Genomic DNA, 24,305 nt, shown 5'->3' with positions numbered 1-24,305 from the left:
GTTTCATGAACCGAGCGTCCTTCAGGGTTCGGCTTTGGAGAGACACTGCAGAGACAGCAGCCTCCAGCGACGGGGACCGGTTTGGATCCTCAGGTCCAACCATTCCTGTTGAGCTGCACCCAATGCTACACTAGAAGAAGAAAACAAGAAAACATCTTACACTGCTGGAAGGGGGTTTAAAATAAAGTATTCCCTCTTCCTAGGTTGTTGTCTTTTCAGCTCGTCCCTCTAAAAGGGTTGCTGCAGCAAATCACTGCACTGGTGAACTGGTACATGTTTCATGCTGGATGCCCTTCCTGACCCTGCAGCCCTCTGCATTTATCCGAGCTCGGGACCAGCCCTCAGAGCAATCATGTCCCCCATGGGGTTGCAGCTGTGCCCGGTCACAAGACAGGCATTTCTATCACCTGAGCCACTACCATCTTGAGTATTCTCCTCCTATGATTTAAAACAAAAAACAATTAGACACCAGCAGCTAATTTAAAACTCTGCTGCTTGAGTCTTCACAAAAAATCCACAAAAGTGCACCACATCAGTCCAGTTCTGAGGTCTTTACACTGACTGCCTGTCTGTCAGAGGATAGACTTCAAAGATCTGGTCTTTAAAGTTCTGAATGGTTTAGGACCAAAATACACCAGAGAGCTCTGAATGAACCTAACTGACCCCTCAGGTCATCTAGATCTGGTCTTTTATCAGTTCCCAGAGCCTGAAACAAACCTAGAGAAGCTGGATTCAGCTTCTATGCTCCACATGTCTGGAACAAATTCCCAGAAAGCCTCAGATCAGCTGAAACATCCCAGTTTAAGACCCTCCTTTTCTAAGCTGCAGTCTTTGTAGTGCACTTGTTGTTTTTATTCAAAGCTATTTTAAGTTTAGGTTCAAATCTGCATGTTTGTTTTAAGCTAGCTGATCATGAATTTAATAGCTTTTATCTCTTTTACCTTGCTTTATTGTTTTAATTTTAAATTATGCTTCTTATTTTCTAGCGTTCCTCTAAAGCACTTTGAATAATTGTTGTTTAATTGTTCAGTTCAACTTTATTTATATAGCGTCAAATCACGGCAATGCCATCTCAAGACGCTTTACAGACAGAGAAGAAAACATAATGAAAGCCAATTCATAACAGCCTATATAAGGAAACCAACAGATTGAGTTGAGTCCAACTCAATCTCCCATCCTGAGCAAGCACACTGGCGACAGTGGGAAGGAAAAAACTCCCTTTTAACAGGAAGGAAACCTCCGGCAGAACCCGGCTCAAGGACAGGCAGCCATCTGCCTCTGCTGTGTGGGGGGAAAGCAGCATAATTAAGGGATGCTAACCATCCCTAGCTATAGCACTTATCAAAAAGATAAGTCTTCAGCCTAGTCTTAAAGGTGGGGAGGGTGTCTGCTTCCCTAACACTAACTGGGAGCTTATTCCATAAGAGAGGGGCCTGATAACCAAAGGCTCTGCCTCCTGCTCGGCTCTTTGAGACTCTAGGAACCACAAGTAAGCCTGCAGTCTGCGAACGAAGTACTCTGCTTGGTATATAAGGAACTATGAGGTCTTTGATATATAGTGGTGCCTGGTTGTGGAGGGCTTTATATGTAAGGAGAAGGATTTTAAATTCTATTCTAGATTCAACAGGCAGCCAATGAAGAGAGGCTAAAACTGGAGAAATATGATCTCTCCTGCTGGTTCTGGTCAGGACTCTGGCTGCAGAATTCTGGATCAGCTGAAGGCTTTTCAGGGCATATTTAGGACAGCCCAGTAATAGAGAGTTACAGTAATCTAGTCTCGAAGTAACAAAAGCGTGAACCAGTTTTTCTGCATCACTCTGAGACAGAATGTCCCTAATTTTGGCTATATTACGTAAATGAAAGAAGGCTGTTTTAGTAACCTGCTTAATATGTGGGCCAAAGGACAGGTCAGGGTCAAATATTACTCCAAGGTTTCTCACTGTAGCACTGGAAGCTAAAGTAATGCCATCCAGGTTCATTACAAAACCGGAAAAGTTTTTCAGATCCAACGAGAATTACTTCAGTCTTATCTGAGTTTAAGAGGAGAAAATTTCTAGACATCCAAGTCTTTATGTCTATGAGACAATTTTGTAGCCTGTCGGGCTGATTTGTTTCATCTGGTTTAAAGGATAAGTATATCTGAGTATCATCTGCATTACAATGAAAGTTTATTCCATGCTGTCTAATAATTTTGCCTAAAGGGAGCATATATAGCGTGAAGAGTATTGGTCCAAGTACAGAACCTTGAGGAACTCCATGACTTACTGTAGTTTGGGAGGAGGACTTGTCATTTACATGAACAAACTGAAGTCTATCAGATAAATATGATTTAAACCAGCTTAACGCTGTACCTGTAATTCCAATCACCTGTTCTAGTCTTTGTAACAGAATGTTATGATCGACTGTATCAAATGCAGCGCTAAGATCAAGCAAGATAAGTACGGACACAAGTCCTTTGTCTGAGGCCATAAGAAGGCCATTAGTAATTGTGCTTTACAAATACACAGGTCATGCTTTTTTATTTTTTATCCATTTATATCAAACATCCTGTGGCTGGATGTGTTCAGTAAATACATAATTCTGTATTTCCAGGTACTCTACACATGCTCTACAGTAGGGCTGCACAATTAATCGGATTTTGATCATGATCACAATTTTGGTGTCCACAATTAAATAAACCTGGTCGTCAACAATATTTACATTCAAAACGCAGCTCTGCTGCATCTCTGATCACTCAGGTTCTCAACCAGTAGTCTGCCAACCACCAGGGGGGAACACGTGGTTAAGGCTTCATTAAGCTGCCGTAATACCAAGTGTGAAGCAGTAAGACGCCACTTCCACATTTTTTCTGCTGCAGGTAAAATGGACTGTTTTAATTAAACAGCTGATTGAGATGGCAAAAAATATGAACATTTTTACAACATGTGGCATTGAAATACACAAACCCTGTCGCATGCGCAACCCGCCCTGTCCCAGATGAAGTTGCTTGTTAAATATGAAATAAGCAGCTTCATTGCACAATGAGCAGACATGGCCGCCCGCTTCAGACGAAGCTTCTGGTGGAGGATGTAACAAACTTTAGACTGATGGGAACAAATCATGTCGAGAATGGAAAATACAGCTGCATCAAAACACTGGATAAGAAATATGACATTATTTCTCCAAAGTGGCATTGCCTGTGCTGTTTGAAAAATGTTGAGGGAATAATGAGGAAGTGCTATATTATATTATATTGTGAGTTGCCAGGTAGGTTGTTTACAAGTGGTGCATTAAAAATACATGTTTTTCCAGACACAATGAATGATCGTGATCAATAATCGTGATTATGATGATAATCGTGCAGCCCTACTCTAAAGCATTCGAATATTAAGTATCCTGGGATGTAATGATGTGGATCATTCCGAGCTACAATCAGAGCTATAGATTCAGTCAAGTTATATTTCAGACCAGTTGTCAATGCAGCCATACTGTTCTCTAGTAGCAGATAATGCTGCAACAGAAACCCTCCTTCTACATGTCTTTGCTCTAAATAAAAACCTGTTTTAGGGGAAAACTGCAGGAACTGTCCTGTCCAGCATCATGGCAGCAGAATGATGGTCTAGCATGCCCAAAATCAGCTTCTCTTGCAGAGAGACTGACAAATTTTGATTTTTAAAACAGCATTCGTATTAACTTTGTTTCGGCAACACCAAAAGCAGAAAATAAAACAAAAGAAATGGTGTGAATTGATTTGAGACATTGATTTGAGACATTTACTCCAAATCAACCCGGGTGGGTCTCATCCACCCCTCGGGCCTCGCCACCGAGGAGCCTTTTTACCACCTCAGTGACCTCAGATATAGAAGAACCCACCCCTGAGTACCCCAGCTCTGCTTCCTTACTTGTTGAAGGGATTGAGTAGGCCTTGGAATTATTCCTTTCAACAAACCCATAACGTCCCGAGTCTAGATCAGCAGCCCAGAAGGAGTGCTCTCCAACCGTAGCAACCAACCAGTACGCCCAGACCAACGTGCATTAAGGTGATTCTATCTATATCTAGCCGGAACTGCTGCACCACACACACCAGGTCAGGCTCCTTCTTCACCGAGAGTCACGTTCCAAGCCAGTGGCACTAGATAGTGCAGCCGAATATTGAACCACCACTGCGTAATTGACATTGCAGCTGACCTACTGTCCCCTTCTAATGTGGGTCCATAGGAGGGAAGGGGCATATTATCATTTTCAGACTGGGAGAGACCGTCACCAGGTGTTTGTCAGAACCAAACCACAACAAAATCAGAACAAAACCAGAGCCAGACAAGAACCAAACAAAAACCAAACCAAAGTCAAACCAGAGCCTAACTGGAACCCAACCACACCAAGCCAAACCATAACTGACACAACTAGTTTAACGTTAGGATTGTGATAAGTAGTAAATCAGCTGTGTGGTTTAAAAAAAAAAAACTACAAAAAACCCAGATCCCAAAAATGGGTCGACTCAAAACCCAGAAAATGTCAAGTCCTGTTCCTCACCACAGGACGTATGAAGAAATGTACCTTGGAGCCAGGTAAGGTTCTGCAGGGGTGGATGGGTCCACTGCAGGGAGGTCTGTGGTCAGAACTGAAGGGTCAGACTGACTTGGTTCTTCCCCCTCCATACAGCCCAGGTTGCTGATGTTACCCACTCCTACAGTCTCCATGCTGCTCCTGGTCCTGTTGGTTGGACCTGCAGAGGTCCACGGAGACACTCGGTAAAACCAGGATTTCACGCTGAGGTTTACCTTTTAAATTTTTTAGCAAAAAAACATGCAATATCATCATATTATGACATCATCATGATGATGTCATAAAGTCATTTTACATTCACTTCAAATGAATTCTCCTTCCTTTAGTTTCCATTGTTTACAAACAACTGCTGAAATGTCCAATTCATTACAAACACTGTTTCCCTGAACTACAAACTTCTGATGACGCATTCCCTGACTGGTCCTCTGACTGGTTCTCTGATTGGTTCCCTGTCTGGTTCTGTTTGGTTCCTTGACTGGTTCCCTGACTGGTCCTCTGACTGGTCCTCTGACTGGCTCTCTGACTGGTCCTCAGACTGGTCCTCAGACTGGTCCTCAGACTGGTTCTCTGACTGGTCCTCTGACTGGTCCTCTGACTGGTCCTCTGACTGGCTCTCTGACTGGTCCTCAGACTGGTCCTCAGACTGGTCCTCTGACTGGCTCTCTGACTGGCTCTCAGACTGGTTCTCAGACTGGTTCTCTGACTGGTTCTCTGACTGGTCCTCAGACTGGTCCTCAGACTGGTCCTCAGACTGGCTCTCTGACTGGCTCTCTGACTGGCTCTCTGACTGGTCCTCAGACTGGTCCTCAGACTGGTCCTCAGACTGGTCCTCTGACTGGTCCTCTGACTGGCTCTCTGACTGGTCCTCAGACTGGTCCTCAGACTGGTCCTCTGACTGGTCCTCTGACTGGCTCTCTGACTGGCTCTCTGACTGGTCCTCAGACTGGTCCTCTGACTGGTCCTCTGACTGGCTCTCTGACTGGTCCTCTGACTGGTCCTCTGACTGGCTCTCTGACTGGCTCTCTGACTGGTCCTCTGACTGGTCCTCTGACTGGCTCTCTGACTGGTCCTCAGACTGGTCCTCAGACTGGTTCTCTGACTAGCTCTCTGACTGGTCCTCAGACTGGTCCTCAGACTGGTTCTCTGACTGGTTCTCTGACTGGTCCTCTGACTGGTCCTCTGACTGGTCCTCAGACTGGTTCCCTGACTGGTCCTCTGACTGGTCCTCTGACTGGCTCTCTGACTGGTCCTCTGACTGGCTCTCTGACTGGTCCTCTGACTGGTCCTCTGACTGGCTCTCTGACTGGTCCTCAGACTGGTTCCCTGACTGGTCCTCTGACTGGTCCTCAGACTGGCTCTCTGACTGGTCCTCAGACTGGTTCCCTGACTGGTCCTCTGACTGGTCCTCAGACTGGTTCTCTGACTGGTCCTCTGACTGGCTCTCTGACTGGTCCTCAGACTGGTTCTCTGACTGGTCCTCAGACTGGTTCTCTGACTGGTCCTCAGACTTTTTCCGTGACTGGTCCTCTGACTGGTTTTCTGACTGATGCTCTGATTGGTTTTCTGACTGGTTTTCTGACTGGTTCTTTGACTGGTTCCCTGACTGGTTCTCTGACTGGTTTTCTTACTGGTTCTCCGACTTGTTTTCTGACTCGTCCTCAGACTGATCCTCAGACTGGTTTTCTCACTGATTTTCTGACTGGTCCTCAGACTGGTTCTTTGACTGGTTCTCTGTCTGGTTCTCTGACTGGTCCCCTGACTGGTTCTCTTACTGGTTCTCTGATTGGTTTTCTGACTGGTCCTCAGACTTTTTCTGTGACTGGTTTTCTTACTGGTCCTCTGACTTGTTCCCTGACTGGTTCCCTGACTGGTTCTCTTACTGGTCCTCTTACTGGTTCTCTGATTGGTTTTCTGACTGGTCCTCAGACTTTTTCCGTGACTGGTTTTCTTACTGGTCCTCTTACTGGTTCTCTGACTTGTTCCCTGACTGGTTCTCAGACTAGTTCTCAAACTGGTTTTCTGACTTGTTCCCTGACTGGTTCTCAGACTAGTTCTCAAACTGGTTCTCTGTCTGGTTCTCTGACTGGTCCTCAGACTGTTTCCCTGACTGGTTCTCTCACTGGTCCTCTTACTGGTCCTCTGACTGTTTCCGTCACTGGTTCTCTGACTGGTCCTCAGACTGGTCCTCAGACTGGTCCTCAGACTGGTCCTCTGACTGGCTCTCTGACTGGCTCTCTGACTGGCTCTCTGACTGGCTCTCTGACTGGTCCTCTGACTGGCTCTCTGACTGGTCCTCTGACTGGCTCTCTGACTGGCTCTCTGACTGGTCCTCTGACTGGTCCTCTGACTGGCTCTCTGACTGGTCCTCAGACTGGTCCTCAGACTGGTTCTCTGACTGGCTCTCTGACTGGCTCTCTGACTGGTCCTCAGACTGGTCCTCAGACTGGTTCTCTGACTGGTTCTCTGACTGGTCCTCTGACTGGTCCTCTGACTGGCTCTCTGACTGGTCCTCAGACTGGTTCCCTGACTGGTCCTCTGACTGGTCCTCTGACTGGCTCTCTGACTGGTCCTCTGACTGGCTCTCTGACTGGTCCTCTGACTGGTCCTCTGACTGGCTCTCTGACTGGTCCTCAGACTGGTTCCCTGACTGGTCCTCTGACTGGTCCTCAGACTGGCTCTCTGACTGGTCCTCAGACTGGTTCCCTGACTGGTCCTCTGACTGGTTCCCTGACTGGTTCTCTGACTGGTCCTCAGACTGGTTCTCTGACTGGTCCTCTGACTGGCTCTCTGACTGGTCCTCAGACTGGTTCTCTGACTGGTCCTCAGACTGGTTCTCTGACTGGTCCTCAGACTTTTTCCGTGACTGGTCCTCTGACTGGTTTTCTGACTGATGCTCTGATTGGTTTTCTGACTGGTTTTCTGACTGGTTCTTTGACTGGTTCCCTGACTGGTTCTCTGACTGGTTTTCTTACTGGTTCTCCGACTTGTTTTCTGACTCGTCCTCAGACTGATCCTCAGACTGGTTTTCTCACTGATTTTCTGACTGGTCCTCAGACTGGTTCTTTGACTGGTTCTCTGTCTGGTTCTCTGACTGGTCCCCTGACTGGTTCTCTTACTGGTTCTCTGATTGGTTTTCTGACTGGTCCTCAGACTTTTTCTGTGACTGGTTTTCTTACTGGTCCTCTGACTTGTTCCCTGACTGGTTCCCTGACTGGTTCTCTTACTGGTCCTCTTACTGGTTCTCTGATTGGTTTTCTGACTGGTCCTCAGACTTTTTCCGTGACTGGTTTTCTTACTGGTCCTCTTACTGGTTCTCTGACTTGTTCCCTGACTGGTTCTCAGACTAGTTCTCAAACTGGTTTTCTGACTTGTTCCCTGACTGGTTCTCAGACTAGTTCTCAAACTGGTTCTCTGTCTGGTTCTCTGACTGGTCCTCAGACTGTTTCCCTGACTGGTTCTCTCACTGGTCCTCTTACTGGTCCTCTGACTGTTTCCGTCACTGGTTCTCTGACTGGTCCTCAGACTTGTACCCTGACTGGTTCTCAGACTAGTTCTCAAACTGGTTCTCTGTCTGGTTCTCTGACTGGTCCTCAGACTGGTTCTCTGACTGGTCCTCAGACTTTTTCCGTGACTGGTCCTCTGACTGGTTTTCTGACTGATGCTCTGATTGGTTTTCTGACTGGTTTTCTGACTGGTTCTTTGACTGGTTCCCTGACTGGTTTTCTGACTGGTTTTCTGACTCGTCCTCAGACTGATCCTCAGACTGGTTTTCTCACTGATTTTCTGACTGGTCCTCAGACTGGTTTTCTCACTGATTTTCTGACTGGTCCTCAGACTGGTTCTTTGACTGGTCCTCTGACTGGTTCTCTGACTGGTTCTCTGACTGGTCCCCTGACTGGTTCTCTTACTGGTTCTCTGATTGGTTTTCTGACTGGTCCTCAGACTTTTTCCGTGACTGGTTTTCTTACTGGTCCTCTGACTTGTTCCCTGACTGGTTCCCTGACTGGTTCTCTTACTGGTCCTCTTACTGGTTCTCTGATTGGTTTTCTGACTGGTCCTCAGACTTTTTCCGTGACTGGTTTTCTTACTGGTCCTCTTACTGGTTCTCTGACTGGTTTTCTGACTTGTTCCCTGACTGGTTCTCAGACTAGTTCTCAAACTGGTTTTCTGACTTGTTCCCTGACTGGTTCTCAGACTAGTTCTCAAACTGGTTCTCTGTCTGGTTCTCTGACTGGTCCTCAGACTGTTTCCCTGACTGGTTCTCTTACTGGTCCTCTTACTGGTCCTGTTACTGGTCCTCTGACTGTTTCCGTCACTGGTTCTCTGACTGGTCCTCAGACTTGTACCCTGACTGGTTCTCAGACTAGTTCTCAAACTGGTTCTCTGTCTGGTTCTCTGACTGGTCCTCAGACTGTTTCCCTGACTGGTTCTCTCACTGGTCCTCTTACTGGTCCTCTGACTGTTTCCGTCACTGGTTCTCTGACTGGTCCTCTGACTTGTTCCCTGACTGGTTCTCAGACTAGTTCTCAAACTGGTTCTCTGACTGGTCCTCTGATTGGTTTTCTGACTGGTTTTCTGACTGGTTCTTTGACTGGTCGTCAGACTGTTTCCCTGACTGGTTCTCTGACTGGTCCTCTGACTTTTTCTGTCACTGGTTCTCTGACTGGTTTTCTGACTGATGCTCTGACTGGTTTTCTGACTGGTTCTTTGACTGGTTCTCTGACTGGTTTTCTTACTGGTTCTCCGACTTGTTTTCTGACTGGTTTTCTGACTGGTCCTCAGGCTTTTTCCGTGACTGGTTTTCTTACTGGTCCTCTGACTTGTTCCCTGACTGGTTCTCAGACTAGTTCTCTGACTGGTCCTCTTACTGTTTCCCTGACTGGTTCTCTTACTGGTTCTCTGATTGGTTCTCTAACTGGTCCTCTTACTGGCTTTATGACTGGTCGTCAGACTGGTCCTCTAACTGGCTTTCTGACCGGTCCTCAGACTGGTTTTCTGACTGGTCCTCTTACTGGTTCTCTGAGTGGTCCTCAGACTTTTTCCGTGACTGGTTCTCGGGCTGGTCTTCTCACTGGTCCTCTGACTGGTTTTCTGACTGGTTCTTTGACTGGTTCCCTGACTGGTTCTCTGATTGGTTTTCTTACTGGTCCTCTGACTTGTTTTCTGACTGGTTTTCTGACTCGTCCTCTAACTGGTCCTCAGACTGGTTCTCATACTGGTTCTCTGTCTGGTTCTCTGACTGGTCCCCTGACTGGTCCTCTTACCGGTCCTCTGACTTGTTTTCTGACTGGTTTTCTGACTCGTCCTCTAACTGGTCCCCTGACTGGTTCTCTTACAGGTCCTCTTACCGGTTCTCTTGCTGTTCCTCAGACTGTTTCCGTTACTGGTTCTCTGAATGGTCCTCTGACTGGTTCTCAGACTGGTCCTCTGACTGGTTCTCTTACTGGTTTTCTGACTGGTTTTCTCACTGGTTCTCTTACTGGTTTTCTGACTGGTTTTCTCACTGGTCCTATTACTGGTCTTCAGACTGGTCCTCACAGTGGTCCTCTTAATGGTTTTCTGACTGGTCCTCAGACTGTTTCCGTTACTGGTCCTCTGACTGGTCCTCAGACTGGTTCCCTGACTGGTTCTTTGACTGGTTCTCTTACTGGTCCTCAGACTGTTTCTGTGACTGGTTCTCCGACTGGCTTTCTGATCGGTTCTCTGACTGGTCCTCAGACTGGTTTTCTTACTGGTCCTCTTACTGGTCCTCAGACTGTTTCCATGACTGGTTTTCTGACGGGTCCTCTTACTGGTTTTCTGACTGGTCCTCTCACTGTTTCCCTGACTGGTCCTCTGAATGGTTTTCTTTCTGGTCCTCCGACTGGTCCTCTGACTGGTTCTCTGACTGGTCCTCTGACTGGTCCTCTGACTGGTCCTCTCACTGTTTCCCTGACTGGTCCTCTGAATGGTTTTCTTTCTGGTCCTCCGACTGGTCCTCTGACTGGTTCCCTGACTGGTTCTTTGACTGGTTCTCTTACTGGTCCTCTGACTGTTTCTGTGACTCGTTTTCTAACTGGTCCTCTGACTGGTCCTCTTACTGGTCCTCAGACTGTTTCTGTGACTGGTTCTCCGACTGGCTTTCTGATCGGTTCTCTGACTGGTCCTCAGACTGGTTTTCTTACTGGTCCTCTTACTGGTCCTCAGACTGTTTCCATGACTGGTTTTCTGACGGGTCCTCTTACTGGTTTTCTGACTGGTCCTCTCACTGTTTCCCTGACTGGTCCTCTGAATGGTTTTCTTTCTGGTCCTCCGACTGGTCCTCTGACTGGTCCTCTGAATGGTTTTCTTTCTGGTTCTCTGACTGGTCCTCTGACTGGTCCCCTGACTGGTCCCCTGACTGGTCCTCTGACTGGTTTTCTTTCTGGTCCTCCGACTGGTCCTCTGACTGGTCCCCTGACTGGTCCCCTGACTGGTACTTACAGCAGTATGTGAAAGGTTCCCAGGTAGGACTCTGCAGGTAAGGTTTGGCAGGTGGCTGCTGCAACAGACACATCACTGCAGAGTCCATCTGCTGAAAAACTCTGCGAACACACAGAAATGACAGATCGGATCAGAACCAGTTCCAGTTGTAGAGCTCAGGGGCCTCATTTATCAAACTGTGCATAGCAACGCTGACTACAGGCGGCGCATGTACGAAAAACAGGAAATGTGGCGCAAACAAACTTCCCGATTTACAAAGCAGTTCGCACGCATGTCCCACGCCTGTTTCCTTCATAAATCAGGATCAACACTAAATGTTGCGCACATGAGGAAACGTCTTGCCATGCCCACATATTGGCTATATAAGGTCAGGTGAACACCCTGATTAGTATTAATCCATCTCATTTCAGTGATGGTTCTGCAGGAAAAAAGTCAAAAAGAGGAATTTTTGGAAAATGAGGAAGAAATTCTAACAGATAAAGCTGTAAAATGTAAAAGTATTTTATCTGGTGGAGACGGGATGGACATCAGCACCACCAGAAAGACAGAGGAGGTCAGCAGGGGACAGATGCTGTCAGCGTCTCATCAGACCACTGGACTTATCCAGAAAGGACAAATAAAAGTGGTCAGACAATAAAATGTAGGGAGAAAGTGCATCTTGGTCCACCATGTCCCCCCAGCAGGCGTGTCCTGGCAGAGGAGGAGGTGCAGGAGACGGAGACATGAAGACAGAAATGAGACTAAACCTGTGAATAAATGAGAATTGTCCACCTCTGATGTGTTGCATCACTTCTAGACGTTTGGCAGCAGTTTGGTTCCAACATGATGGTTGGAGGTCGGGGACAACAGCGCTGGTCGCAGCTGAACGGGACACGTTACCATTTAGTAGCATGTTATGTAGCGTCTCCACTATCTGCAGACATCTGCAGCTGTACAACAGGTTTCCTCCTGGGCATGGAGGCACCTCCACCCGCCTCCATCTGCCCGATGACCGCTACACCACGTCTGGCTGTGGAGAACATCGTTCTGTTCCTCTGCTCTGGGTTGGGAAAAGGAGCGGACCCGACCTGTCAGTCCCTTCCCTTTGGAAGGTGCCGGGTTCGACTCCAGAGTCTCCATGTTCCATGTCCACCAGCAGGGACAGATAAGCCACATTGGGGAGCATTTTATCTCCAACCATCACTTCATGTTCTGTATCTGCAGGTGGAGGAAACACCTGAGCAGCCTGATGATGGGCTGTTGTCATGGCGACCGCCTCCTTTTACCTGCAGGTCTTCATGTAGAGCTTTATTAGTACGGCAGCTTCTGTACGACTTATTAACTGTGTGATGTGGCTTTTCTAACATGTAGAACTGCTTGGTTTCAGAACATTTTACTGCTGGATGTTTTACGTGCTGGAGGAACTTTTTCTCTTCTTCTGCAGATGCTGTTAATGTCCAACATTCTGGAGGAAAGTTTACATTTCATTTGGAACAAATGGCTCAAATTTCACACCACTTCTTTGGTTTTATTTTCTGCCTTTGGCAGTTTCCCGTTTCTCCAGATGCTGTCGTACGCCGGGGTCAGAGGTTGTGTGGAGGTCGGGACGTTTTACCGCCAAGTGCTGCTTTTAGAAACCCCAGAAGGGGACTATAATTGGCGAACGCCGGGTTTTGTGCGACAGCTTCGTAAATGAGGCCCCAGAACCAGATCCAGAAGCATGAATCAGAACCGGATCCAGAAGCATGAATCAGAACCAGATCCAGAAGCATGAATCAGAACCGGATCCAGAAGCATGAATCAGAACCGGATCCAGAAGCATGAATCAGAACCGGATCCAGAAGCATGAATCAGAACCAGATCCAGAAGTAAGGTTAGGAACCACCTCTATTGTTTAGGTAGGGATTCATATTGAATAAACTGTGTACAGACTGATCTGTATCAACTCGAGCAACTGTGGAGAAGGAATGAACATCCGTCAGTCTGTAGGTCAGTGGTTTGATCCCTGCACATTATGCAGAGTGACAGGATACATTCCCCTGACGACCAGGACATATGGTACCTGAGGCTGAGGAGGTGCTGATGAAGCTCGGCTGGAAGTCCGTATCGGTCTGATCGGATCATCTCTCTGATAGAATCAAAGTCCTGTTTCAGCTGCAGAGCTCCGTGCAAGCTGAAAAAACAAAAAAACATTAAAACTTGGTTTCTCATTCAGATTCTAACCCATGATTTAGATTTACCCACACCTGGAAAATACAAACAAACTCAAACTTTTCCAGTTTTCTCTCTAACTTGTCCTGTCCAGCATGGAGGCAGCAGTATCATGGTTGGCTGGCGTACCCGCACAGAACCGGCTGGCGTACCCGCACAGAACCGGCTGCCGTACCCGCACAGAACCGGCTGGCGTACCCGCACAGAACCGGCTGCCGTACCCGCACAGAACCGGCTGGCGTACCCGCACAGAACCGGCTGCCGTACCCGCACAGAACCGGCTGCCGTACCCGCACAGAACCGGCTGGCGTACCCGCACAGAACCGGCTGCCGTACCCGCACAGAACCGGCTGCCGTACCCGCACAGAACCGGCTGTTCCAAATGTACATCCCAAGACCTTTACAGCAAAACAAAACGTGTGATTATCAGTAGAAAAAGAACAATCAGCAGCCACCCTGCAGAGTGAATCCCAGCCACCACATCATGATGATGACCAAGTGTCTACCAAGAAGGTGATAAAGGCCGCCAGCCGCCGACCTGCTCGGGCTCCAACAGCCTGGCATCTCTCTCAGCACTTCCCCCACCAAACACGTCCATTTTCCTCCTCTTCCCTCTTTCACTATGCGGCCCCCTATAAAATTCTTCGTCATTTTAAATGTGTTGAAACACATTTGTGACCATTAATTTCAAATGAAGTTACTGCTTTCCATCTAAAGTTGGAAGAGAGACAGAATCTTTTAGTTTTCATAAAAAATCTGTGCATTTTCTTATAACAGCTTTGAAGCATGGTGATTCAAGAATTCTGCTACTTGTTTATGCACCTCAGCTTTTAATTAGAGCCACTCTAAGTTAATGCTCAGGATTTTGAGTATGAGTCTGTGAGAAATCACCGGAAGGTCTGAAGCCCTCAGACTGTGTCACATTGAACTGATATCATGACTTAGGAATGTCAGGCTCATTAAGAGGGAACAGTTTTGATGCATGCTTTATGGGTGAAAGGAAGATAGTACTGAGTGGACTTTATCTGGCTGGCACCAGGTACAGGAGGGTTCCCGCCTAATTAGTGGAGACAGAAACTAAAAAGTGAATTACATCCATGAAGAATTCTGCAGCCAGAGTCCTGACCAGAACCAGCAGGAGAGATCATATTTCTCCAGTTTTAGCCTCTCTTCATTGGCTGCCTGTTGAATCTAGAATAGAATTTAAAATCCTTCTCCTTACATATAAAGCCCTCCACAGCCAGGCACCACTATATATCAAAGACCTCATAGTTCCTTATATACCAGGCAGAGTACTTCGTTCGCAGACTGCAGGCTTACTTGTGGTTCCTAGAGTCTCAAAGAGCCGAGCAGGAGGCAGAGCCTTTGGTTATCAGGCCCCTCTCTTATGGAATAAGCTCCCAGTTAGTGTTAGGGAAGCAGACACCCTCCCCACCTTTAAGGGTGATTCTCAATTCTCCCCCTTCCACTTAGCCCTATCCCTCCATATTGCGCAATCATGTGGGGGGAAGGGGTATCCCAATTCTCCTTTGGACAAAGGCTAAGGGGGAAGGGTGAGGGCTACACACCCCTTAAAGTGAAGCTTTTCCAGGACCACACTTCATTGAAGAAATTCCTGTCCAGCGCGTTCACCGGCAACATGTCTACCAACGCTGAAAAAGAGGTTTACAAATTTAAGTATTTTTAGCAATAAATACGATTCAATAACAAGACTGAAATTACGGCGTTTTATTTTACGATGGTATGTTCTGCTCTGTGAAAGTTTGCTACAGTTAGCATTCGCTGAACTGCTGGTTTGATATATGAACACATAAAACCACTGTGGCTGTTTTCTTTCAGGGACAATCATCTATATGTTGCAGCATTTCCTTTACTTTTGTGCTCACTGCTAAATTGTATCATATGTTTTAACCAGAGACACCAGAACACACGAGGGCACTTATCCACCACAGAGCAGAAAAAGAGGAGTTTATAGTTTACGTTCCTGTTCTTGTACTAATTTCTGTTAAAAAGCCTCTATTAAGTTATAATTACATAAAGAAGTTACACGTGCAATTCCCATGTTGTGAATACAATGTCTGCAAAACAACGTTCAATGGACAGTAGTTCCCGTTTATGCAGTTTACACAGCATTAACATTTTTATACAATTACTACTACAGTCTGTAGTTATATCTACATTTAAAAAAACAAAACAAAACAAAAGTCAAGCTATGCATATGTATCTCAGACAACTTATATCTGACCCTTGTAATGGAACGCATTGGGCTGATGAAAACAAACAAAACATTTCTACTTTCGAAACAGAACATTCATAAAAGCGGTGTGGTTGGAAGGAAAGGTGACTGGCCAACAAGCAGACAAGAAATGGGAGATATACCGATTGGCCAGACAACAGAAAGTTGCACGGCTGACGACAACGGCATCTTGGAAAACAATCACTCGTCGCCTCTGTTTGCGTAGCAGCTAGACTGCCGCAGCTTGATGACGTCGTCACGGTGGAGTGGTGTCCCACTTCTTAGGGGAACATTTTCACCACTTGACACTTACCCCTCCACTGGCGGGCCGAGGGCTAGGGATAGGGGAAGGGGTAAAAGATAGAATTGAGACTTAGCCTAAGACTAGGCTTAAGACTTATCTTTCTGATAAGTCCTATAGCTAGGGATGGTTAGCATCCCTAAGTTATGCTGCTATAGCTATAGACATTTCCTGATACACTGAGCTTCTTTCTCTCTCTCTCTCTCTTCGCTGCCCTCTGGACCAACGGCAGCAGCACACATCACCACCCGACTATAAGAAGAGCAGCAAGTCTTCATTCCAGGGAAGCTGAGCTGTAGGGACAGCCAGAGACTGGCTGGTGTTGTGTAGAGCCTTTTAGACTGTGTTTTTGTGTAGGAGACTTGTTGAACGTTTAGATCTGGTCTTTGTTTTGTTTGTTCCTGTTGTCAGTGGTGCTGCCTCAGTTTGTTTGTGCTTGGTTCCTTTGTTTTGAGCTGCAGCACCCTGTCCAGTCATTTTGTTTGTGAGACAATAAATTCCCTAAAAACATTATTATATGTTGCATCCTTTATTCCCCTTGTAAGTTGGTCGTACCAAAGGGATACCAGAGAAGACTCACTGGTCCTAAGAGAGGAAAAGATTTCTACACAGAGGAAGGCATGAAAACCCTATGAGAGCAAGCATAGATTCAGAAAGGGGCAAATCAAAAGGAGGGTCCTAGAGGTCCCATGACGGAGGGCTGTACCAAACATAAGGGGTCCTTGTACAAGTTTGTTGTTGAAAGAAATTAATCCAGCCTGTTTTTGCAACAGAAGGATAACTACCCTGACAGGTAGCTGCATGTCTAATAAGTTTATGGTGTGTTTCTTACCTTACAGATTTAGGTCGGAGGTATTCTAAAAGTACCTCCCGTGGGCTCACCATCTGTGGGAGGAGCCGTAGGGGTCGGGTGCAGTATGAGCTGGGCGGCAGCAAGGGGCGGGGACCCTGGCGGTCTGATCCCCGGCTGCAGAAGCTGGCTCTAGGGACGTGGTACGCCACCTCTCTGGTGGGGAAGGAGCCTGAGCTTGTGCGCGACGTTGAGCGGTTCCGACTAGATATAGTTGGACTCACCTCGACGCATGGCTTGTGCTCTGGGACCAGAACCCTCGAGAGGGGCTGGACCTTCTTCCACTCTGGAGTTGCTCATGGTGGGAGGCGCCGAGCAGGTGTGGGCATTCTCATCAGCCCCCAGCTTGGTGCCTGCACGTTGGGGTTTACCCCGGTGGATGAAAGGGTAGTTTCCCTCCGCCTCTGGGTGGGGGGATGGGTCCTGACTGTTGTCTGTGCTTATGCGCCGAACAGCAGTTCAGAGTACCCACCCTTTCTGGGGTCCTTGGAGGGAGTGCTGGAGGGTGCTCCTTCTGGGGACTCCATAGTTCTCCTGGGGGACTTCAATGCTCACGTAGGCAATGACAGTGAGACCTGGAGGGGAGTGATTGGGAGGCATGGTCCCCCCCCTCTGAACCCAAATGGTGTTTTGTTATTGGACTTCTGTGCTCGTCATGGATTGTCCATAACGAACACCATGTTCCAACATAAGAGTGTCCATATGTACACCTGGCATCAGGACTCCCTGGGCCGCAGTTCAATGATCGATTTTGTAGTCGTATTGTCGGACCTGCGACCACATGCCTTGCACACTCGGGTGAAGAGGGGGGCCGAGCTTCAACTGATCACCACCTGGTGGTGAGTTGGCTCAGATGGTGGGGGAGGAAGCCGGTCAGATCTGGCAGACCCAAACGTGTTGTGAGGGTCTACTGGGAACGTCTGGCTGAGTCCCCCGTCAGAGCGAGCTTCAACTCCCACCTTCAGCAGAGCTTCAAACATGTCCTGAGTGAGGCGGGGGACATTGAGTCCGAATGGGCTGCCTCTATTGCTGAGGCGGCCAGCCGGAGCTGTGGCTGTAAGGTCGTTGGTGCCTGTCGTGGCGGTAATCCCAGGACTCGTTGGTGGACACCAGCAGTGAGGGATGCCGTCAAGCTGAAGAAGGAGTCCTATCGGGCCTTCTTGGCCTGTGGGACTCTGGAGGCAGCTGATGGGTACCGGCGGGCTAAGCGGCATGCGGCTTCGACTGTTGCCGAGGCAAAAACTCGGGCATGGGAGGAGTTCGGCGAGGCCATGGAGAAAGACGTCCGGACGGCTTTGAGGAGATTCTGGTCCACCATCCGGCGGCTCAGGAGAGGGAAGCAGTGCTCCATCAACACTGTGTACAGTGGAGATGGGGAGCTGCTGACCTCAACTCGGGACGTTGTGGGTCGGTGGAAGGAATACTCCGAAGACCTCCTCAATCCTACCAACACGTCTTCCCATGAGGAAGCAGAGCTGGGGGACTCAGGGGTGGACTCTCCTATCTCTGGGGCTGAAGTCGCTGAGGTGGTCAAAAAGCTCCTTGGCGGCAAGGCCCCGGGGGTGGATGAGATCCGCCCGGAGTTCCTTAAGGCTCTGGATGCTATGGGGCTGTCCTGGCTGACACGCCTCTGCAGCATCGCGTGGACATCGAGGGCAGTACCGCTGGATTGCCAGACTGGGGTGGTGGTCCCCCTTTTTAAGAAGGGGGGCCGGAGGATGTGTTCCAATTACAGGGGAATCACACTCCTCAGCCTCCCTGGTAAGGTCTATTCAAGGGTCCTGGAGAGGAGGGTCCGCCGGATAGTCAAATCTCGGATTGAAGAGGAGCAGTGTGGTTTTCGTCCTGGCCGCGGAACAGTGGACCAGCTCTATACCCTCTTTGGGGTCTTGGAGGGGGCATGGGAGTTTGCCCAACCAGTCTACATGTGTTTTGTGGACCTGGAGAAGGCATTCGACCGTGTCCCCCGGGGGCTCCTGTGGGGGGTACTCCGGGAGTATGAGGTACCGGACCCCCTTGTGCAAGCTGTCCGGTCCCTGTACGACAGGTGTCAGAGCTTGGTCCGCATTGCCGGTAGTAAGTTGGATTCGTTTCCGGTGAGGGTTGGACTCCGCCAAGGCTGCCTTTATCACCGATTCTGTTCATAACTTATATGGACAGAATTTCTAGGTGCAGCCGAGGTGTTGAGGGGATCCGACTTGGTGGCCTCAGGATTGGGTCTCTGCTTTTTGCAGATGACGTGGTCCTGTTGGCTTCATCTGGTCGTGATCTCCAGCTCTCGCTTGAGCGATTCGCGGCCGAATGTGAAGCGGCTGGGATGAGAATCAGCACCTCCAAATCTGAGACCATGGTCCTCAGCCGGAATAGGGTGGATTGCCCTCTCCGGGTCAGGAGTCAGGTCCTGCCTCAAGTGGAGGAGTTTAAATATCTCGGGGTCTTGTTCACGAGTGAGGGAAGGATGGAGCGCGACATCGACAGACGGATCGGTGCGGCGTCTGCAGTAATGCGGACTCTGCGCCGGTCGGTCGTGGTGAAGAAGGAGCTGAGCCGGAAGGCGAAGCTCTCCATTTACCAGTCGATCTACGTTCCTACCCTCACCTATGGTCATGAGCTGTGGGTCGTGATCGAAAGAACGAGATCTCGTATACAGGCGGCTGAAATGAGTTTCCTCCGCAGGGTGGCCGGGCTCTCCCTTAGAGATAGGGTGAGGAGCTCGGTCATCCGGGAGGAGATCAGAGTAGAGCCGCTGCTCTTCTGCATCGAGAGGAACCAGTTGAGGTGGCTCGGGCATCTGGTCAGGATGCCTCCTGGACCTCCCTGGTGAGGTGTTCCAGGCACGTCCCTCTGGGAGGAGCTGGAGGGATTATATCTCTCAGCTGGCCTGGGAATGCCTCGGGATCCCCCCCGCAGAGTTGGCAAATGTGGCTGTGGAGAGGGAAGTCTGGGCTTCCCTGCTTATGCTGCTGTCCCCGCGACCCGACCCCGAATAAGCGGCATGAAGACGAGACATATTCTAAAAGTTTAGTGATGGTGTTTCTATATTGTGAAGTGAGTAAATCAAAGTTTTCATTTTCTATTATATGTACTAACTTATCTTATTCCTTTATTTTTCAATTTATAGACATTGATCATCTTTTTGGTGAAGAGTTAAAGAGGGAAGAGTTAAAAGAGTGACAGTGCTGAAGAGGACAGCTGGCCTTTAAGTAGTGTGGTTAACATGGGCAATGAATTCCAAATGTTGGGTAATTTCTCTTCCAGCAGAAAAACTGTGGTGATGAAGCAAGAAAAGCATCAATGCAAACATCATGTCTTCCCAGAAGGCCTGGATCTCATTGTCTTCTTTCAAAGAAAAGAAGTAGAGCAGATTTCATGCAAGTGGACTGACTCGAACAACATTGCTCCAGGAAATGGTTCACAGGAATGCTATCCATCCCATAATAACCATTCTGTTTTGTTTCTACCAGCAAAAGAACCAAGCGTTTTAGATTAACTCGTCTTTTCCTCCACAAACTCACCTGAATTTGATCTTTTGTTTCAGGATGTGCTCCATCCAGGCCTCCATGAACGCTGTCATCGTAACACTTAGCGCTTGGATTCGAGCCCCATCTGATAACGGAACTACGCCTTCTAAAACCTGGCCAATCACAGTCTGAGCTGCCTGACATGCATAGGTGCTGGGACTGCTGGGAGAACCTGCATATCAACAAAAACCTGCACAGTTACCACACATTCCTGAAGATGTTTTAACCCACGGATGTGGAGTCAGTGAACACATGGTAACTGCTGGATAATTAGTCACATTATCACACTGCTCCAACAGATAAAACCACTTACTTGTTATGTGGTTGGGTCTCCAGTGTACTGCTGAGGGCATTGTGCGCTCAAAGATTTCTCCAGAAATCCGCTTACAGTCCACAGAGAAGGTCTTCAGGACCAGAGAAGAGAAGTTCTGAAGGAAAAAGGAGTAATGACAACATATAAGTCATTTAAAGAATGGTGCTGTGCTGCCATAGTTAATAATCATAAGTTTACCCTTCTCTGGACAGAGCATCTGAAACCTGGTGCCACAAAAGATCTCCTTTTTACAAGACTGTTATGTCAATTATGTGTGTATATGGAGCACTTAAAAAAAGGGAGGAAGGTTCAAACCAAGGCTGCAACAATTTGTCGACAATGAAGATTTATCGACGCAAAATTTCCTTGTAAACGCGTTGCGTTATAAACGCCATAACGGCTTTGCTAATAAAACGCTGCACCAGGCAACTTAACGGCGTTTACCAACCGCGGCTTTTCAGACAGTAGAAGAACTTTAAACACCGAGCAAACGATGCAAAGCACCACAGGAAATGCCGGGGGCAGTGTCGTCCGGCAGCGTCTTTGTTTAACCAACAAAGAAGATGACGGCGGCACAACCTGTTTCCAAAGTTTGGGGATATTTCATGCTAAACAAAGTGTCAAACAGGTGAAATGTGTCGTCTGCCACGCAGAGTCGGCGTACCACGGCAGCACGATTGTCATGATGAGCATCTGGAAGGAAAACACCGCGGAGTCATGGTTTCCAGCATTCCGGATGGCAAAGTTAGCATTAGCGAGTAGCGATGTGCTTTTGTTACCTCTGCCAAAGAGCTTCTGGTTTTACCGACGATTATCTGTTTGTGTTCAAGATAACTCAGAAAGTTATGGAGACATTTTCATGAGACGTTCAGGAGTCATTGGAAATGTGAAAAGGAATATGTGAGTTAATTTTGGTGGTGATCCGGATCACCGTTTGGATTCAGGAATGTTTTAAAGGATTCTCTTGTTTACCTACAAAACCGGCTTTTTAGGATGTAAATAATAATAATTTCAATGCAATTCTAAGAATATTAATATGTTAAAATATTTTATTTAATGGGTTTTCCTTTTGAGGTAAATCCTGTCCAGCTTGGATATGACACTATAGCTACGCTTGAATGTTTCAGAATAAATTAGTAGGAAGCTGTTAAGCTTAAATTTAATATTCAGCTGGTTCAGGAGTCGTTCTTTTAACTTCCTAAAGGACATGATGTTGGGACTGACTGGGAATCAGGGGGACATTCATATGATGCAGATGCAGTAGGGTAAAACATACTGGAACCAGTAAAAAGAGCTACGTCAACTGGAAGCACAGATGGTGAGTGGGACAGAAATAATCGGGACTAATTGAAAAAATTACTTACAGATTAGTTGACTATTAAAATAATCTTTAGTTACAGTCCTAGTTTGAACATTCTTATCCCAGATGTAGACCGGCTCAAAAAATGTATTTATCATCGGTATGTCAAACGTGATCTTTCTCAGTTTAAAACAGTATAACAGCATCACTGGACTTCGTATATCCCAATGGGCTGCTGTATGTCGGCAGCAATTTGGAAGTTAGGGACCTTGAACAGTGGTTCACCGTTTGCCTTCCTCTTGACCAGTCTGGTGGGTTGATTAGAACAGCTGTTGTTAATGTAGTAATATTACACTTCTCATGACTTCCATGCATTATTCTGGTTCTCCTTATAGCTGAAGTACATATTCTGGATCTGTACATGCACGTTGCTGGTTTGCATGCATGTTTAATTTCAATGGGTGTATACAGATGTATTTACTTTCCAACACAAAACAATAAAAAGATACTCTTGAGAAAAAGACAAAAATAAGAAGTGCCAACAATGAACTGAATGGCAGTCGGACGCAGAAAGCGGATCTGAGATCAGACCCTTTTCATAATTTCATTATTTTAACATCTTTGTCTTTCTGCTTATCCCTTGAATTGTAAAGGGAAGAATTACTGGTGTAAACAAGCCATTATCTTCCACACATCAGTTCATTACATTGCTGATTTTTAAAAATCCACAGCAGCAGAAGATGGGATTTTCTTCCTCCTGACAACCCAATTACTTCAGATAACCCTTCAGTGTGCGTTCCTTCTTTAAACTAACTTTCATTTTCTTTAAATCAGATCCCTCAATGATGGTGATTATCTAAAATGCTAAAAATGCACTAAATATAAATTTATTACAATAATCTTTTAAAAAACACCAGCACCAATCTTTCAATGTAATGTATGAAGAAGTAAAGTGCAGTGAGTTTTCTGACCTGCAGCTCAGATACAGAACAGTCCAGAACTTCTAGCTGCCGCCTCAGGAGATGCTGGTTGTGAATTCGGACGCTGGAATGATGGTCAGAGTCTGAATCCATCAGCAGAGCTTTGATTTGAAGCATCACCAGGTCTAATGATTCCTTCAGCTTCTGCAGACAGAAAAACAATTGGTCCATGTTGGACCCAACTCCTATGTGTCTCAGCCTCAGAATTCCAGTACATAAAGGAAAGAAAGTTTGTAAATTTAATTAATTTACAAAAAAAATTAGGTCTCATCCTCCCAACTACCTTGAAATACTTGATGTGCAGCCTGTTCTGGGATGTATCCACAAGCCCTTATAATGATGATATTGAGAGCCTTGATACAAAGATTGGGGGTAGTGATGGTGGTTATGATCATAATGAAGATTATGATGGTCATGATCTTTATATTGATGATAGTGGTGATGGTGACAGCAATAATGGTGATTATTGTGGTGATGATATTGATAACGATGAAGGCGGCAGAGAAGAGGATGTCAATGGTGATAATGGGGATAATGATAATGATGAAGGTGGAGATGGCTGACCATTGACCATGACCAATCAGGGTGATAAGGGTGATGATATGAGACATATAATCGGGCATCTTTGGCCAATCACTGTTTCCAGGTGTGGGAAAGACACCATGTCCTGAACTGCAGATCAGGACATGGTGATGATAATGAGGCAGGATGTGTTTCAGGTTTCTTTTTCTCTTTTAGTGATATATCACTATACTGAACCAAACTTTCTGTCCACTGCTTTATCATTCAGCTCTCAGTTTATAGACCACAAAGGAGAATGTCTACTGTATGAAATGTAATCTAAATATTCTTTTTCATCCTCCTATGCTAATAAAACTTTAGAACTGAAAGAGGACAGACGTTTTACGATGACTGCAAAAAAGACAAAAAATAACGTACTTGGAGGTCTCCCTGTGTGATGAGCAGGAATTTACTGAGACTCCATGAAGAGAGAAACTGATATGATTTGGACATGATCCAGACCGTTGACACCTGCATTGAAGCCAACACCAAGCTGACGGTCAGTCTTTTGAGAGCAGACCTTGAAGGAATGAGGACAACAGAATCTGGAGAAAGGAAGGCATACAAGGTGAAAAAGACTTAGTCTTTATAACTGGTACACATCATGTTATCACAAAAACAGACATTGTTAAAGTTTTCATCACTTTACATTGACAAGGTCCAACTTCTAGTGCTGGGTACGAGGTTGGACCAGATTTTTAAACATTTGTTGTGATGCTTAGAACAAAGTTAAAAAATTCCTCAGAAATGCTATTCTATGTTGACATGAAACACAATGTTTCCGCACATCATGATCTGAATCTCCAGTTCCACCTCATCACACTGAGAATCTACAGTTCAATGTCATCATGATGAGAATCTCCCACTCCACCACAACACCATGAAAATTTCCCGTTCAAGATGAGAACCTCCTGTATACACATATACATACACACATCCAGAGCCTTAAGGAACTCCGGGTGGATCTCATCCACCCCTGGGGTCTTGCCACCAAGGAGCTTTTTAACCACCTTAGTGTCTTCCTCCTGCCCCCTCCATATACCCCA

General features: G+C 46.9%; 1 protein-coding gene across 1 annotated transcript; it reads right to left on the bottom strand.

Moving 5' to 3' along the window:
• Positions 1–23,321, bottom strand: ccdc142 (coiled-coil domain containing 142; the record flags this gene model as incomplete). The annotated part of the gene is made up of 8 exons (XM_079249701.1): positions 1–130; positions 4,537–4,705; positions 11,008–11,108; positions 13,049–13,159; positions 20,100–20,277; positions 20,419–20,533; positions 22,690–22,842; positions 22,992–23,321. 8 exons carry the CDS (start codon positions 23,319–23,321, stop codon positions 22–24), a joined length of 1,266 nt encoding a protein of 421 aa, XP_079105827.1. The 3' UTR covers positions 1–21.
• Between the last annotated feature and the right edge of the window lie 984 nt (positions 23,322–24,305).

Source organism: Telmatherina bonti (assembly GCF_933228915.1).
Source record: "Telmatherina bonti genome assembly, chromosome: 12".
Lineage (NCBI taxonomy): Eukaryota > Metazoa > Chordata > Actinopteri > Atheriniformes > Telmatherinidae > Telmatherina > Telmatherina bonti.
Note: the sequence above shows the minus strand (reverse complement) of the source record. Positions and strands in the feature narration are given on the sequence as shown.